Genomic DNA, 16,838 nt, shown 5'->3' with positions numbered 1-16,838 from the left:
TGAAAAAAAGTATTTTTCAGCAAATGTTACTTAAACAGTAATAAATAAAATGTTAAACATTTTTGTTTGAGGACTATTTTCACTCATGTATTTACGGCAGCAGGACGTAAAAATAAACTACAGTGCCCATCGTGTGTTCATTGTAATAAAGGAGCATGCCACCCTTGGTAACGGTGTGGCTCATTGTTTTTTGAATGATTTGTGGACCACAATGGAGCTCTGTGACGCAGAGAAATAGCAGGCTTGGGATGGACAGACAACGCTTGTTAGTACGATAAATTCATTGTTGGTTTCCTTTTTTTCATGGGATTTATTGACTTAAGAGAAATATAGAATATCACCGACTTATCCTTAAAGAAAAATTTAACTAACCTCCGGAGATTATTGTCATTAGCATAGCAGCGACCAGCCAGACTACAAGTTGGATCAGCTGCATTTGGGGTTTATGTACAGCACCAGACTTAAGTCCAGTCAGGTGGTGGAGAGGCTGACTGGAATGAGAGGGCTTAGGATTGTTGTTGCTGTTGTTATTGAGGCAGTTGAATCTCCTTCCACCATAGATACTTACAGGCCACCTGGGAAGTTGTGGTGTGCAATCATGGGAACATTGGGATACAGATATCTTTTTGTTTAAGCCTGTTTTGAAATGCATCTATGTTGATTGGTATCACTTAAATGGTCACAAATACAAAATAAAGTTACATTCTACTTATTATTTTAAATACTCTGTATTTGTTGTGTTGTTTAAACAAGGATGGATACAAAAGGGTATTTTCTTTTCTAAACAAGCAGAGAGAAATGACTGCAGGGCTGTGAACAAAGCGTGTGACTGTCTATCACCTACTTTCTCTCCTCCTTCTCCTCATCATTTTTTTTCCCTCTTCTACCTCCCCCTTGCCTTCTGTCTGTCTGTCACTTTCTCCTCTCTCTCAGGCCCTCAGAATAAAGACTCCAGAGAAAGCTTGACTTACGATGGAGAAGAGAAGGAGGTGAGAGAGAAAATCTTTTCAAACACTGTTGATGTGTGACTCATAATCTGTCAATCTGTCATGTTGTCTAGATGGATATATATGTGTGTATATTTAGAGTGAGAAATCAGCGCTGTTTGTGCAAGAATAAAATCACCTGTAATTGGAAGGTTTTTTTCTGCTTATTTTGCCATTGTGTACATTTGAGTGATGCTTCTTCCACTTGCTGTGCTAGTGTGATATATAGCGCATGCAGACATAGGCACCCTCACAGTGCTGTGGGTATTGATTTCCTTTGTTGGAGCTATTAAAGTACCTTTTTATCACAGCTCTTAACACCCAAGGCTGATTAATGGCTTGGGATGTAGTTTGGGGGGGGGTTGGACACAGATAGGCAGAGATACAAATTACCTTATCTGCTACATCACTACAGAATAGATTACAGGAGAGAGGAAGATAGGTGAGTAAATGGTGAAGGTACAGAGAAGTAATGGACTAATACAGCAAGCGCCTAATCTCTCTCTCTCTCTCTCTCTATATATATATATATATATATATATATATATATATATATATATATATATATATATATATATATATATATATATATATATATATATATATATATATATATATATATATATATATATATATATAAAAAAAAGTGGTGCAGTTAGAACTTCATTTACAAACCACCCCAAGGAAATCACACTCATGCACAAACCAAATCACCAGCTCCATTAATAGTTCATTGAAAACTATGTTGAGAAATGCTGATGTTCTGAAATGTTGCATGTCAAATTTTTTGCAGAGTTGACTTTGTATTTATCACATTATGTTGTTTTGTATGCCGGTATTTCATGCTTACCCTCTCACTGTGTGTTCCCCTCCCCCAGGCGCGGAGCAGTAGAGACACAGGAAAATCGCCTTCCAGCCTGGGCCTGGCAGACTTTGATCTGCTGAGGGTGATTGGCCGAGGCAGCTACGCCAAGGTGCTGTTGGTGCAGCTGAAGAAGACGGAGCGCATCTATGCCATGAAGGTGGTGAAGAAGGAGCTGGTCAATGATGATGAGGTAAACAACGCTGATGTGTGACACACCATCAAAGTCAAAATGTTGGCAAATGTCAGAATGAGAGTTGTAGGCCAGCCTTTGCATGGACTCTGACACAGAGAGTTGGCAGGTTTTGATTCAAGTGATTGTGGAGAGGATTAGGGATGGGTTTCGATAGCCGGTTCCATTTTGGATCTGGTTCCCTCAGCCAACAAATACCTTATTGAATCTCTCAATCCCAATCTCTCTTAGATATTCTCTTTTGCCTCTTTCTCACACTACAGGCATCTGCAAAGAGAAAAAAAATGGTGAGGTATAAAAACCTAACTCAGTGACACAGTTGTTAACAAGACTGACTTACTGAACATGGCGGAAAGCCCTAAACCATAACTTAAACAATGGATGTATCATGACTCAACTGTTCCAAAGTGTGAATACACTTCACCGAAGTCAATGAAACAACTGTGAAATGCAATATTTGTGGGAGGGTACTCACAAGTCCCGTGCTTAATGTTTTCCCTTGCAGCAAAAAGAAAAATAAGTCGGGACGGGGTTAATTAAATGTCACAGAGCAGTGACAAAATATGTGTGCTGAAGGAGTAAACTAAAAACAGCACTTTTTTTTTTTTTTTTTTTTACTGAGGGTGTCTTCATTCCCAACCAAACAAACTACCCAAAAAGATTTGATAAGGGATTCAAAAGGATTCTGATTAAATTACCGGATTTGAACCTGGATTCATATTCAATACTGCTATCGAACCCCATCAGCTATTTTTTTTATTTTTATTTTTTTTACCACTTACTGTGAATGAGACATTTTACATGTTTTCTCTATACATGAAGGTGTGTTAAAAAGTGAATTTAGCATTAATTGGCTCAAGATCAGAGACAAAAATCCACCCAACGGTCTTCTCCAGTGCTGAGGTTTGAACACATTTGTGACAATAACATACAAAATTATCATTTGAACTGTTTTCACTGCTGCCAGTTTTGGTGAATAAAAAAAGACCTGATTTCCAGAGCTGCAACTAACATATTTTTTTTAATTATTGATTAGTTAATTGATTATTTCCTCAATTGTTTACTATGTCACCTACCATATTGCACATATTGCAGTATTGCACATACCACCATATATACTGCTATTTAACCAACATTGTACTGTTTCGGGTCACTTTATCTTGCTTTTAATCGCTTGTCTTTGTAAATATTTTGTTTTCATTTTTTTTGCTTCAATTCGCTATTACTTATTTACTTGTACTTTCATGTTGCACACTGTTGAAGAGCTGCTAAACAGATTTTCATTGTTCTAAGCACAATGACAATAAAGATCTATTCTTGTTGGAAAATAGTGCAAAAAGGCTAGCTCAGTTTTAATTCAGTGATATAAAATAGAGAAAAGCAGCAAATCCTCACATTGGATAGCCTGGAATCAGAGAATCATTGGTAGTGTGTCTTTAAAAACAACACTAAATGATTAATCAATTATGAAGATATTTGATAATGTTGATCAACTAATTAATCAACTAATCATTTCACTTTTAGACATTTCATATAATCTTACGCATTTGCTAATAGTGAAATAAGTGACTTAATACATTACAACTTGTAATTTATTTAGACCAGCCACTTGGAAAGTAAAAATTTACAATATCTTAAAAGTGTAACTGTCCCTTTTTAAGTCTGTCCAGTGTGACAATTACACAACACCTCCATCTATTGAGATGTGAGAAGGTTAGTTAATAGTGAAGTCTTCTGTCACTGCCGTGTATAATTAATGCAATTGGCACAGTCAATGGGAGCTGTTATTCACAGCAAAACGAACTTTTGTCTCATGTGATTGACCGTCTGCCTTGTGTATCTTGTCTGAAACACTTTGAGTTAAGTTGACAGACCTCTTCCGAGCCATCATTCTTTCTAAGACCATGTAGATAAACCATTATGTCATCAGAAATTGATCTCGTCGAACACATGTAGCAGCACAGCCAGAGGCAATGGGAGTAGTTAGGCTTGATTAGATGCACTTAGCTTGATTGACAAACTGACAAGTGCCTTTCGATCAATGGTGGTGTTCTGCTGTCCCTATCCTGTCAGCGTGAGCAGCATCCGTGTCCAGACTCATCATCCAGCCATTGATAGAGACCTGCCTTTGCTTCTACTGGCATAGCCCTTTATCCTGTCGCTGCCCACCCTGGTCTCTATCTAAACAGTGTGCTCAATCAAGTGCTGTGCTTATTCAGCTTTTATAAGTTCGAGGGTACTATGTTAGAATGATCTCTGATTTTCTTTGTGTGTTTCTTTTCCAGGACATCGACTGGGTCCAAACAGAAAAGCACGTTTTCGAGCAGGCCTCCAATCATCCCTTCCTGGTCGGCCTCCACTCCTGTTTTCAGACAGAAAGCAGGTGAGAGCATTTTCCATTTTTTGTGACACGGTTTCTTCTGCAGTCTGCAAGAATTTGGAAGAATAAACAGATATTAATGTCTTTTAAAATAATTTGAAAATGTATACATTTTCAACTAGCTCTGTCTCATCGCAGTGTGGTCAGTGTGTGCAGATGAACAATCACACTTTGAGTGGTTACTACAAAAGCGCTATATACCGTATTGGTCCGAATATAAGACAGGGTTTTTTTTAGGTTTTTTGTGGGGTCGTCTCATAATCGGGGTCTAGACTTTCAGCAGTAGACGTCACCTGTTTCAACAGCCAATAGAGAAGTCGGCTATAAACTATAAAAATAAAATTATCCATAATCCATTTTATTTTAATGTTACAAACAGCTGCTCGAAAAAGCAGAGTTTTAGACGGAGCCTCAACGAGCGCCCGAAAGCATGAAACGTGATATGGTGGAGAGAGATAGAGAGTGACTGAAGAGAGGGAGAGCCCAGCAGCGTTAGAACAAAGCCATAACTCAGAGAAATAAAACGTCTTTTTGCCGATTCATCACTAGAAGTGTAACTGTAGCAAGTATCTCCAATATCACTAACAATATCCACATTCACACATAGACGAAACAAATGATATATCCAGCAACAAAAAGCCTGGAAGTCGGAAGCAGAACGGAAGTACGACAAAGCGTTGTCATGGAGATGTTACACCGTCTAAAAATGCCTTAGAAAATCTTACCGTGATCCTCAAAAGGGCTGCTTCCAAGAGACTGACCGCAGAGTGTGTGATTACGTGATAGAAAAACTGAATGATGGGATGCCCATTACCAGAGCAGTCATTCAGCTGAAGGCCTGAAATATTTACCATTCATTTAAATGTCACACTTTCATCTAAAAAGATATTGAAAATATTAGTTATTTAAAAGATGTTCGAGTAGAATTATTTTCAAATAAAATTATTTACTTTATGAAAACAATATTTGGCTTTTATAAAGAATTTTTCCAAAAATGAGTCTTGGAAAAAGGGGGGGGTCGTCTTATAATCGGACCGAATAAAGATGTGTGTTTCAAAATGACGTCTAAGGCCGGCTACACACTGCCTGCGTGGCGTGAGCGTGGCGTTTATGTTGCGCGTCAGCTGCGTGGATTTTTCTGTCTTTACACTCCAGAAACGTGTCTGACGTGGCGCTGCTGCTGCTGGCCTTGTCTGGACACATGTATGTTTCACATTGATAAAATGAAATACCATGCCATGTTAAACATAAATATATACTGATTTAATTACAGCAAAGACAACGTCAGCAGTATTGATGGCAAAATAGGCTACAGATTTTTTATTATATTTATATCTGCATTTATATCAAAACCTAGAGACTTTCAAACATCAACATGTCATTTATTAATATGTATTCGTTTAAAAATGACATATAAACATCTTTTCCTATTCTATTTTGCCTGGAAACGCTTCCAACACGCTTGCGTGTCGTGTGAAAAATAGGCGTCAGTTCTGTTTCTAGCATGCACGCGTTTTCGGCGCGGCTCGAACAGTGCCTGAGACGTGCATGTAACACAGGCAGTGTGTAAGCTCTAACCTGTTAACATGGGAGCCAAAATATGAACGGACACGCCACGCAGCTGACGCGCTCACGCGACGCAGCCTGTGTGTAGTCACTGAGTCTTTCTTCACCCTTGCTGCTGTGGTTAAGGTCTGTTTTTAAGTTCAAGGTAAATAGAACAATCCCCATCGTGGTTAAAGCGCCTGAAAACTTGTTTTGACAACTTTCAAGTCTTAGGCATTTCTTTTGTAATATTAAATAGTAATGACAAGTATTCAACTTTTTAACATTTGCTTCTTTTTACAGACTTTTCTTTGTTATTGAATATGTGAACGGTGGAGATCTCATGTTCCACATGCAGAGACAAAGAAAACTCCCCGAAGAACACGCCAGGTAGAGTCACACATTGAATAAGATTGATTGATGTCTTTTTGTAGTTACATGTGATTTTGAATACACCATAATCTCTTTCTCAGATTCTACTCGGCAGAGATTAGTCTGGCGCTCAACTACCTCCACGAGCGGGGAATCATCTACAGAGATCTGAAGCTGGACAACGTGCTGCTGGACTCTGAGGGACACATCAAGCTTACGGACTACGGCATGTGCAAGGTGAGGATTGCAGTTTGCTGTGTATGAGAAAGGCTCTTATGATACCACAATGCACTGTGGATAAAAGCACCTGCAAAGCTGCATAAGTGTCGGTTTACAGCCCTCTGAGATGATCTCGCAGCTAATGATCTTTTTGTTTTTGCAGGAGGGCTTGAGACCCGGCGATACAACAAGCACTTTCTGTGGTACCCCCAATTACATTGCCCCCGAAATACTCAGAGGAGAGGATTACGGTGAGAATTGCAACACACAAGCACTTACTAAAAATTCTAGCCTTTTCTTTGCTATGATACAATACAATATAGGAGGCATTACACAATAATATCTGGGATGCTGCTCTCAGTCATGATTATGGATGCTACAGTGGTGCCGACTACTAATTCTTCAAATTAGTAAACATATAAAAGACAAGACATTTGCAAAATAAGATGAAACTTACATCGATCTTTGGCACTACAGCAGAAACATGAGAGCTAAAAATGGGCCAATAAACAAAAAAGCAATAAAATAACAACTACAAAATAGGCAACCACGATGTGGGCAAGGATGAGTAACATGTATGAATCAGAAAAAAAATGTTTACAGCCATTAAGAACAAAGGTTAGGTATAATCTGCATCATAACTGAGTGCTGCATGTAATAATGTCTATAAATACAATAGAAATTAGAAGAAAGATCTCCCTGGTTACCAAAAGAGGTATCCTAGCAATAAGATCCACTGTTAAAGGATCGTACCTGTGTTTTTGCATGTAATCTGTAAAATAGTAGAATAGAACAAAGCCATTGTTAATGATATTAGTAACATTATTAACATAAAAGTAACATCACTTTCCTGCAATGAAAAAAATGTCTGCTGTGAAAAAAGGCCTATAGAAAACTATAACATTCAGGGTGAACAGTAAATTGTACCAGCATCAAAATCGCGTTACATGCACGTACTGCACTGTTGGACGCACTGCGATAATTAGACCCACCACTCTACCTTATATAATCTATTGTAATGCTTAATAAAAAATGGTAAACTACCCATGTTTCCTTTTTTATATGATAAACAATCAAAAAAGGAATTATTTGGGGAAACTTTCTACATGTGGTATTGGGAATGGTTTCCGATAGCTAAATGTTAGTAATAGGGTCTCAGGTCAGTTTTTTTTTTTTTTTCTTCATTAAGTTCCCCCAACGCTGAGAGAATCTCTTATAAAACCTTTTATCTCTCCTTGCTATTTTTTTAAAAACATTTCATATATTGTGATGCTCAACTTATTTTGAGGTTTTCAACATTTAATTTCTGTTTCTGCCTCCGAAAAAAGATCATTAGACTTTTGAGTTGTAGTTATTTTAGCCATAAGTTATTAGGTTATCCTAAAAAGATGTGATAAGTGGAATCAATCTGGATTTTAATTTGATCAAATGCTATCAAACCCCATCCGTTTGTGCTATTTTGAAGTATTTTGATCTTAAAAATAGATGTTGAGCAAAAACAAGTGATATTTCTATCTTGAATACACTGTCTATAGCTTGTAAATTAATGTAACAGTTGTAATATATCACTGTATATTTCAGCATACTGTAGTTAAGCCCTAATGGCTTGCTCTAATAAAACGTAAAGCCGTAAAGTATGCGATTTGTTGTCAAGGGCTGAATGCATGCAAGTACACTGGTATGATGCTTTCATGGTGGGAGTGGTTGCTATAGTAACTCTAAAATAAAGGTATGCTTTGTGCAAATAAAAGGGAAAATTAGTTGATGAGAATTGTGCTTTAACATGCACAATTATTGCTATAAAGGTACTATTTAGTTTCTCTATAATGAGATTAAATGGCAGTTTTGGACACAACTGGCATTCTTTTGCTTCCTCTTTGTAATAAATATGATTTGTAACATCAATGTTTGTGCATCTTCAGGGTTTAGTGTGGACTGGTGGGCGCTGGGCGTGCTGATGTTTGAGATGATGGCAGGCCGGTCGCCCTTTGACATCGTCGGGAGCTCTGACAACCCAGACCAGAACACAGAAGACTACCTCTTCCAAGGTAACACACACACACACCTAAAGTTTATAACCAGAAGGGGAAAAAAAACAGCACAATGGAAACATGCAACACCTTTGTATTGACACCTTTCCAAAGGCCACTTCTCCCCGAGCCAGGCACATGCCATCTGTTGCAGGGAAATGTGGGAATTCATCTTATTTCATTGTAAATACTGTTTCAAAATGTGTCAGCGTTTTCTTATAACTGCTTAAAGAGTGTTGGATTTATGGGAATTAAAAATGTTACTGAAGTAATTTTTCAAGACCGTTGTATCAAAAGCCATTGACACTTTATTGAAAGGCTTCTGTATATTCAACATGAGTTTACCCGACAGGATTGAGCTCATAACTGCAGCATTGTCAGTGCCATCGTCTGTCATTTTAGCCTCAAGGGAGCGTCCGTCTCACCCCCTCCCCCTTTTTCCTCTCACCTACTGCAGTAATATTGGAAAAACAGATCCGAATCCCCCGCTCTTTGTCAGTCAAAGCTGCCAGCGTTCTCAAGGGATTCCTCAACAAGGTAAGAAGGGGTCAGACAGGCCTGGATCGATCTAGAAACCGTGTTGGCTTCTGAGAATGACATTATTATGGCCTTAGTGGGAGTCAACTGCCATATCTCACTGCCTTGCATTCTTCTTTTTTCCACCCCATCCTTCTGTGTCTCAATGTGGCTTTCGCACCTTTTCACCTATCCATAATGTTTTTTTCTACTTTTCCCCTCTACAAAATCCACTCCTCTTTTCCACCTTTCTTGCAAATTAAATTTTTTTTCCACCTCTCTGCCTTTCCTGCCCGTCATCTGACTTTTTGTCCGTCTCGTCCAACATCATCTCATACTGTCTCTCACCCTTTAATTCACCCTCACTCCCACAGGATCCCAAGGAGCGTCTAGGCTGCCACCCTCAGACAGGTTTTGCCGACATCATGGGCCATCCATTCTTTCGAAACGTCGACTGGGACCTTGTGAGTCACTCACTCTTTTCACATATTATTCTCTCCATGTTTCTCTCTCTACTACTTATCTTGAGTTGCCTCGTTTGTCGACTTCAGCACGGTTTTAATCATAATTTCAAAAGAAGAAAGTCAGTACAGGTGAATGCCGGTCAAAAATCAATACATATATCAATTCCAAAGAGAAGGAAAAACCGAAAGCTGCTACTAAACATGGAAGGTCAAATCTAAATGCATGTTGTCACCCTCTCTCTCTCCTGCCCTGCAGGCGTAGAAACTCTGTGGAGGCTGAGGGTTATTCGCTATGGCATGAGAATCCTGTCCTTGTGGAAAGCAGGCAGATAGACATTTAGAGGACTGAAAAACAAATGGGGCATAGGACTGACAACAGCAGATAGGCTGACGGACTGACCACGGTGGGAAGCCAGAGATAGAAAGGAAATTAGTGGAGACGGATCACTGACTGACAGAGGCTCAAAGACAGAAGAGCGGAAATGTTGGGTTACAGATTACGGAGTACATTTCCTTTTCATTTGTCTGACAGAGAAATCATGTAATCCATCAGATTGTGAAAGAACTATTCCTTGTCATTAGGAAGGCATTCATGAATCGAATTCCAGTTTCTTCAATCAGTCAATACTTTGTAGAACCACCTTTCGCTGCAATTACAGCTGTAAGTCTTTTGGGGTATGTCTCTACCAGCTTTGCACATTGAGTTGACATTTATATATATATATAAAAAAAAAAGAAATGGACTACTTGTCATGGGTTAAAAAAGATAAATCGAAGGAAAATCCTCTTTAAAATGCCAGCAACACCATCGGGGGATCTTGTGCGCTCACATCTCTCTGCAATATAAAGAACCCAGACTCTCTTGCTCTCTTCCCTTTCCTCCTTGCCTCCTACCTCTCCTCCTCCATCGCCTCCTCATTTCCTCTCCCCTGCTGCTCCCCAGTCTCACTGTTCTAGGTTATAGAGGAGACAGAGATTCTCAATTGGATTTAGGTCTGGATTTTGACTGGGCCATTCTAACACAGGAATATGCTTTGATCTAAACTATTCCATTGTAGCTCTGGCTGTATGTTTAGGGTCGTTGTCCTGCTGGAAGGTGAACCTCTGGTTTTCTTCTAAGATTGCCCTGTATTTGGCTTCATCTATTTTCCCATCAACTCTGACCAGCTTCCCTGTCCCTGCTAAAGAAAAGCATCCCCACAGCATGATGCTGCTACCACCACGTTTCACGGTGGGGATGGTGTGTTCAGGGTGATGTACAGTGTTAATTTTCCGCTACATGTAGCGTTTTGCATTTAGGCCAAAGACTTCAGTTTTGGTCTCATCTGTCCAGAGCACCTTCCTCCACATGTTTGCTGTGTCCCCCACATGGCTTGTGGCAAACTGCAAACATGACTTCTTATGGCTTTGCTTCAACAATGGCTTTCTTCTTGCCACTCTTCCATAAAGGCCCGATTTGTGGAGTGCACGACTAGTAGTCGTCCTGTGGACAGATTCTCCTAGCCTGGTCCTACCAGACTCTTGTAAGGGAAATGAAAATTGAGTGTAAGTACGTAGGAGGGCAGAGCCAGGCTAAGATTGGCCCATCTGAGCTGTGGATCTCTGCAGCTCCTCCAGAGTTACCATGGGCCTTTTGGCTGCTTCTCTGATCAATGCTCTCCTTGCCCAGCCTGTCAGTTTAGGTGGACAACCATGTCTTGGTATGCTTTGCACTTGTGCCATACTTTTTCCATTTTCAGATGATGAATTGAACAGTGCTCTGTGAGATATTCAAAGCTTGGGATATTTTTTTTATAACCTAACCGTGCTTTAAACTTCTCCACAACGTTATCCCTGACCTTTCTTTTATGTTCCTTGGGCTACATGATGCTGTTTGTTCACTAAGATTGACTCTAACAAACCTCTGAGGCCTTCACAGAACAGCTGTATTTATACTGAGATTAGATTACATACAGGTGGACTCTATTTACTAATTAGGTGACTTCTGAAGGCATTGGTTGCACTGGATTTTATTTAGGGGTATCAGAGTAAAGGGGGCTGAATACTTTTGCATGCCACACTTTTCAGTTTTTTATTTGTAAACAAATTTGAAAACCATGTATAATTTTCCTTCCACTTCACAATTATGCGCCGCTTTGTGTTGGTCTATCACATACAATCCCAATGAAATATATTTAAATTTGTGGTTGTAATGTGACAAAATGTGGAAAAGTTCAAGGGGTATGAATACTTTTGCAAGCCTCTGTAAAAGCTGAAAATGTAATCAACCAAAACTGCTGACACCGTCTGTGTGGCAGCTGCGGACTGTTACGTCTCGGTGTTGGAATCCTCTACAGTGAAATGCAGTCAAACCATTTAATGTTATCTGTCAGCATTTTAACCGTGTTTAATCCAGCTGCTAGCTAACGGTAGGCTAACATTATGTGCTGCCAAGTGAAGTGTTAACTAGCGTCACATGCAGCGATGCTTCTGTTGCCTCTAATGTCCGTTTTGGAGCATCGGAGGGCAGCGCTGGCATTTCAGTAGCACTGAAATGAGGCACCAAAATCTGCGTAACTTTTTGGTCCGGTAGATACCGGTTGTTAAGGCACCGGTGCCGTATAAGCACCGGGTTTTGGTACCCAACCCTACTTAAGACTGACACCAGTTGAATTAAATTTTTTGCTGCATTTTGCTCTGATAAGCTAGAAAGCCATTTCATTTAAAAATACATACATAAATAAAAGAAAAACAAACCGTTCTCCGTCTGTCGTTTATTTTTATTTTTTTTCGCGAGCGGGCCAGGGATCACCGTAACCTCTTTTTCCCTGTTTGGTCTGGAGCAGGGACCCAGCAGCCGTTCAGAGTGTCAGTTTACAACACACACACAGAGCTGACAGTTTGCCCTGCAGTGCACCTATTGGCCTGCAGGGGGAGCATTATATCAATAGCACACTGATAGAAATGGAGAAAATATAAAAAAAATAATGCAATCCATCCATTCTCAACAAAGAAATCTCCCAACTGACTGCCACCCTCCCTCACCTTGACATTACGCACAGAAGCTGTTTGTCCTGCATACAGTCACATTATTGATTAGTGTAGCCTTGTAATAGCCACATCAACTTTAACATTTCACAATAGTACACAGTGATATATAAAGTAAAATTAAGTTAAGTCAAAAAACTAAAGCATAGCAGTATGGAAGCAGCAGCATAGAAGAGAGAGTTTATTCTGGATAGATGCAGCGATTGCGAGGCGCATTGGCCCCCAGGCAAGTAGTCAAGCAATGGAGACCACATTTCAGTAAAAGACAGCTCATTACCCTTCAGAACTGCACCGACCCTTTCATGAGGGAGGACCCTGAATATCCAGGCTACATTAGTTTGACTATCACTCTCGGGCTGCAACTAACAATTTAAAATGTCAACGAAAAAAATATACCATCACAATTTTCCAGAACAGACATATGATTTCTTCAAATTGCATTCAAATTCCAAGAATTTTTCATTGACTATGATATATGAAAAGGAAAAAGCAGCAAATGCCTACTTTTGAGAAACTGGAACCAAAAACATGTTTGACATTTACGCTTGAAAAAATAACCAAAATTATTAAATAGATTATCAAAATACTTGCAGATGAATTGTCTTTTATCGACCATCGTCAATATTACTTTACAGTTTAAATATAGCTGTAGTGATTACATGTGTTTCTAATGTCAGTAAAGGCAGATTAAGTTTTTGTGTTCTCACCTGATGCCCGTGTTGTTATTTCAGCTGGAGCAGAAGCAGGTGGTCCCTCCTTTCAAGCCCAACATCTCAGGGGAATTCGGACTGGACAACTTTGACGCCCAGTTCACCAACGAGCCCATCCAGCTCACGCCTGATGATGAGTGAGTCCCCAATTTATTATCTTTCTTTTTCCTCTTATTATAATTAATATAACATGTCATTTTCACTTGATAAAAATAACTTTTTTTTTTTTTTTCTGATTGTAGTGATGTGGTCAAGAAGATCGACCAGTCTGAGTTTGAAGGATTTGAGTACATCAACCCACTCCTGATGTCAGCGGAGGAGTGTGTGTGAGGGAACGCGACGTCTGTGCTCATACACACACACACACACACACACACACACACAATCATGCACGTGTTACGTGGCGTCTCAGTGTCTTCAAGCTGCATGGTTACGAGACAACCCGGCGACATCAACCTTCTGTTCGAGGACCGCACATGCACAGCAGAACGCTTTTTTTGCCAAAACCAGTCTCACACTCTGCCATTTATAACCACTTGCCCTTAAGCCTACCTTCTTTTTTAATTATTTTTATATCATGTAAATCTGCACTGATATCGATTTTTCTCATCGGGGTCTCTTTATCGGGAGCCAACGAGGCTACAGAGTCCTTAAAGGTTGCTGTACATAGGGGCAGGGGATGAGGCACAGCCCTTGAAAGATTGACTGAATATCCTCTCCTTCCAGCTGGTCGGGTGTTTTCAATGCTTATTTTATTTGTGTATATATATATATATATATATATATATATATATATATATATATATATATATATATATATATATATATATATATATATATATATATATATATATATATATGAATCTACTATAAATGTTAGACAAGGCCTTTTCACCTTCAAGCCGCAGTCGGACAAAACTGACAACTTTATCATAGTCATTTTGGATTTAGCTTTGTCGCAACACCCCGTCTGTAGAGGAAAGAAGAATCGTAACACTAGCCTTTTAAAAAAAAAAGAAAAAAGATAAAAATCTATATATTTTTTTTAATTTAACAACATCATTATAGATGTTGTTGTAATGTGTTACCAGTCCAGCCTGAGAATCAGAACCAAAAAGGTTCAGGCTTTGTTGTTTAGATGAATACACAACGTCTGGAAAACAGAAGGTGTCTGCTTCAAGTCCCATCTTCCCAGAATGAAGGAACGTATACAGCAGCATCACAACACTAATAATGAGTTAATACTATTAAACTGTGAATGAAAGTGTTCGCTATGCAGGGAAATGGGCTGGAAGAGAAGCACATCATACCTGAACGCTGGAGCACAGGTTACATTTTGCTGTGCAGACCATCCATGAAATATACATTTACACAGGACCAAAAAAAATGTCTGGCTGGTATGTATTAAAAGGTACAGTATACATAAGGAAGATGTGCTGTCCCAAGTCAGAATTTATATATTCCGATTTTTTTTCTCTCCTTTTTAATACTATGCCTTTTCTGAAACATCTTTTTTTTTTTTGGTACTTTCTCCATTCCATGTATGTCTTTCGTTGTAAATCAAAATACGAAGTGATTGTTGAAATGAGAGCTCGTTCAGAAGTCCAAAGCCTCAACGCAATGCCTACTGTAAACTGTGCTCCATTTTTATCGTATCTATCATAACCTGAATTAGACATTTTGTAAAACTGCTAAAAAGCATATAAAGTAAAGGCTCTATAGAGCAGCTCTCTACCCCCTGACTGTAACGACACTAAGTGATGGTGCATGAACCTCCAGACTCTCATCCAGTCAAAGCGTCTCTCTACTTGGAAAATGTTTTTGGATCCCGTGGTGACCGGAGGAACTCATTCATCTGTTACGCATGTTACTTTATTTTTTTTGTGACTCTGTTTTAATTTTGAATCTTTTTTTTTTTTTTATCACTACATTGATTCCAAAATGTTACTGGGTGAACCCAATGGGAACTTTATTTGTTGTATTTGTTGTGTTGGGGATGTTTACTACCCAGAGGACTCTGCTGAGGTTTATTATTAGTGTGCAAGGATAAAATACAGACCGTAAAATAAACATTTTATTTCTCTTGTGGTAATATGTGCTTGTGTCAGTGTGGGTCTGTCATTCATTTAAAGGAGCGCTCCACCGATTTTACACAAGTCAGTTTATTGTTCTAAGGAGTGGTGTTCATATGAAAACCGCTGTATAATGTTTGCAGTGTGGTTCTGGAGGACTTTTGTCAAGTCAGAAAATAACCCTGATGATGTCATAGTGATATCATCAGGGTCTTGGGTTAGACTTAAACATTTTAATTTTTTTACAGAAAACCTGCCCTATAAACTGGGGCCATGATTTTTATTTTTTATACTTTTTTCTCATTATAAAATATATAAACATAGTAAGAATGCATGAACAACAACATATGTAATCAAATGTAAATTAATGTTAACTCCTGCAATAAAATCTAAAAAAAAAATTGTTTTAACCTGTCTCTCACAAGTCCTGCGGCATTATGCAAGTTCAATACTAAATCGCTAGTGTATCCATTTAATGTTAAAATAAAAGTTTTAATATCCCGAATGAGTAGAATTTACTCATGTTACGTAAATGACGTTTTCTAATTTTTTGTTTTATAGTGAAAAAGTGGTTATTTTCCATTCGTTGTAGGCAGACACAGAACGTAACTGTTAATGGAAATTACATGAATGAAACTAAACCTTATATCTTTGAACAAAATGGAAATTTCCTGCAAGAGATCCTGTTTAGTGTATTTCCTGTTTGAGGAAAGAAATAATGGGGTGCAACGTTTTGTCATGTTAAATCTCATCTTTCTAGAGTTTTAGAACTTGCATTTAACTTGCATCGTGAAGTAACCCCAGTAATGAGAGGTCAGAGGATCACCAGGCAGAGTCATTCGGATTCATTCTCTGGCTGAATAAAATGTAACAGCAATGCATCCGGTAGTTGTTGAGGCATTTCACACAAACAAAAAAATCAACTTTATGGTGATCTGAAGAAAAGTTTGAAGATCCCCCAAATCAATATGATTTATCCTCTGGGGCATTGTGAATATCTGCACGGAATTTCACGATAGTTGAAAGTTGATGAGATATTTCAGTCTGGACGAACTGACTGACAGACCGACATTGCCGTCCATCGAGTAATGACTTACTTGACTTAAACCCTTTCTCTCCCAGTTGAGCACAGGTCATCCACAATTCTTCTCCAGCACTCTCGGTTTGGGACGCTTTCTATAGTTCCATTGAGGTGTACTTGTTCTGTAAGGAACACCTTTCGACCCAAAACCCTGACATCGTAGATTCATTGTGGTTGTTTCCGTGATCATTGTTATCTGAGTGGGGGAATGGCCCACCCAGCTTCACCAGAGCCCTGTTGGCCCACACGTTTCCACGTTATTTCATAACTTTCATAGCAACCATAGCAGCCTAGGCAAAAAACTGCCCCCCATACATCGCTGTTTTTTTAAACTTTGCCTGTTTCCATCTCCCACAGCGAAGATAAAGGGTTGGGCTTTGG

The 16,838-nt window shown here is 39.0% G+C and overlaps 1 protein-coding gene across 1 annotated transcript in view; it reads left to right on the top strand.

The window, feature by feature from the left end:
* The window catches only part of prkci (protein kinase C, iota), a 31,183-nt gene extending 17,123 nt beyond the window's left edge, over positions 1-14,060 (top strand). Inside the window, exons 8-18 of the mRNA XM_028592752.1 lie at positions 934-989; positions 1,865-2,041; positions 4,327-4,424; positions 6,270-6,356; positions 6,440-6,575; positions 6,721-6,808; positions 8,480-8,605; positions 9,045-9,124; positions 9,478-9,567; positions 13,326-13,441; positions 13,547-14,060. Of these exons, the coding sequence (XP_028448553.1) occupies positions 934-989; positions 1,865-2,041; positions 4,327-4,424; positions 6,270-6,356; positions 6,440-6,575; positions 6,721-6,808; positions 8,480-8,605; positions 9,045-9,124; positions 9,478-9,567; positions 13,326-13,441; positions 13,547-13,634 (1,142 nt within the window). The 3' untranslated portion in view covers positions 13,635-14,060. The remainder of the gene's footprint in view (positions 1-933; positions 990-1,864; positions 2,042-4,326; positions 4,425-6,269; positions 6,357-6,439; positions 6,576-6,720; positions 6,809-8,479; positions 8,606-9,044; positions 9,125-9,477; positions 9,568-13,325; positions 13,442-13,546) is intronic.
* The last annotated feature ends 2,778 nt before the right edge of the window (positions 14,061-16,838 follow it).

This window comes from Perca flavescens, chromosome 12 (genome assembly GCF_004354835.1).
Source record: "Perca flavescens isolate YP-PL-M2 chromosome 12, PFLA_1.0, whole genome shotgun sequence".
Classification (NCBI taxonomy): Eukaryota; Metazoa; Chordata; class Actinopteri; order Perciformes; family Percidae; genus Perca; species Perca flavescens.
The sequence above is the reverse complement of the archived record's forward strand: the minus strand, read 5'-3'. Positions and strand labels throughout refer to the sequence as shown.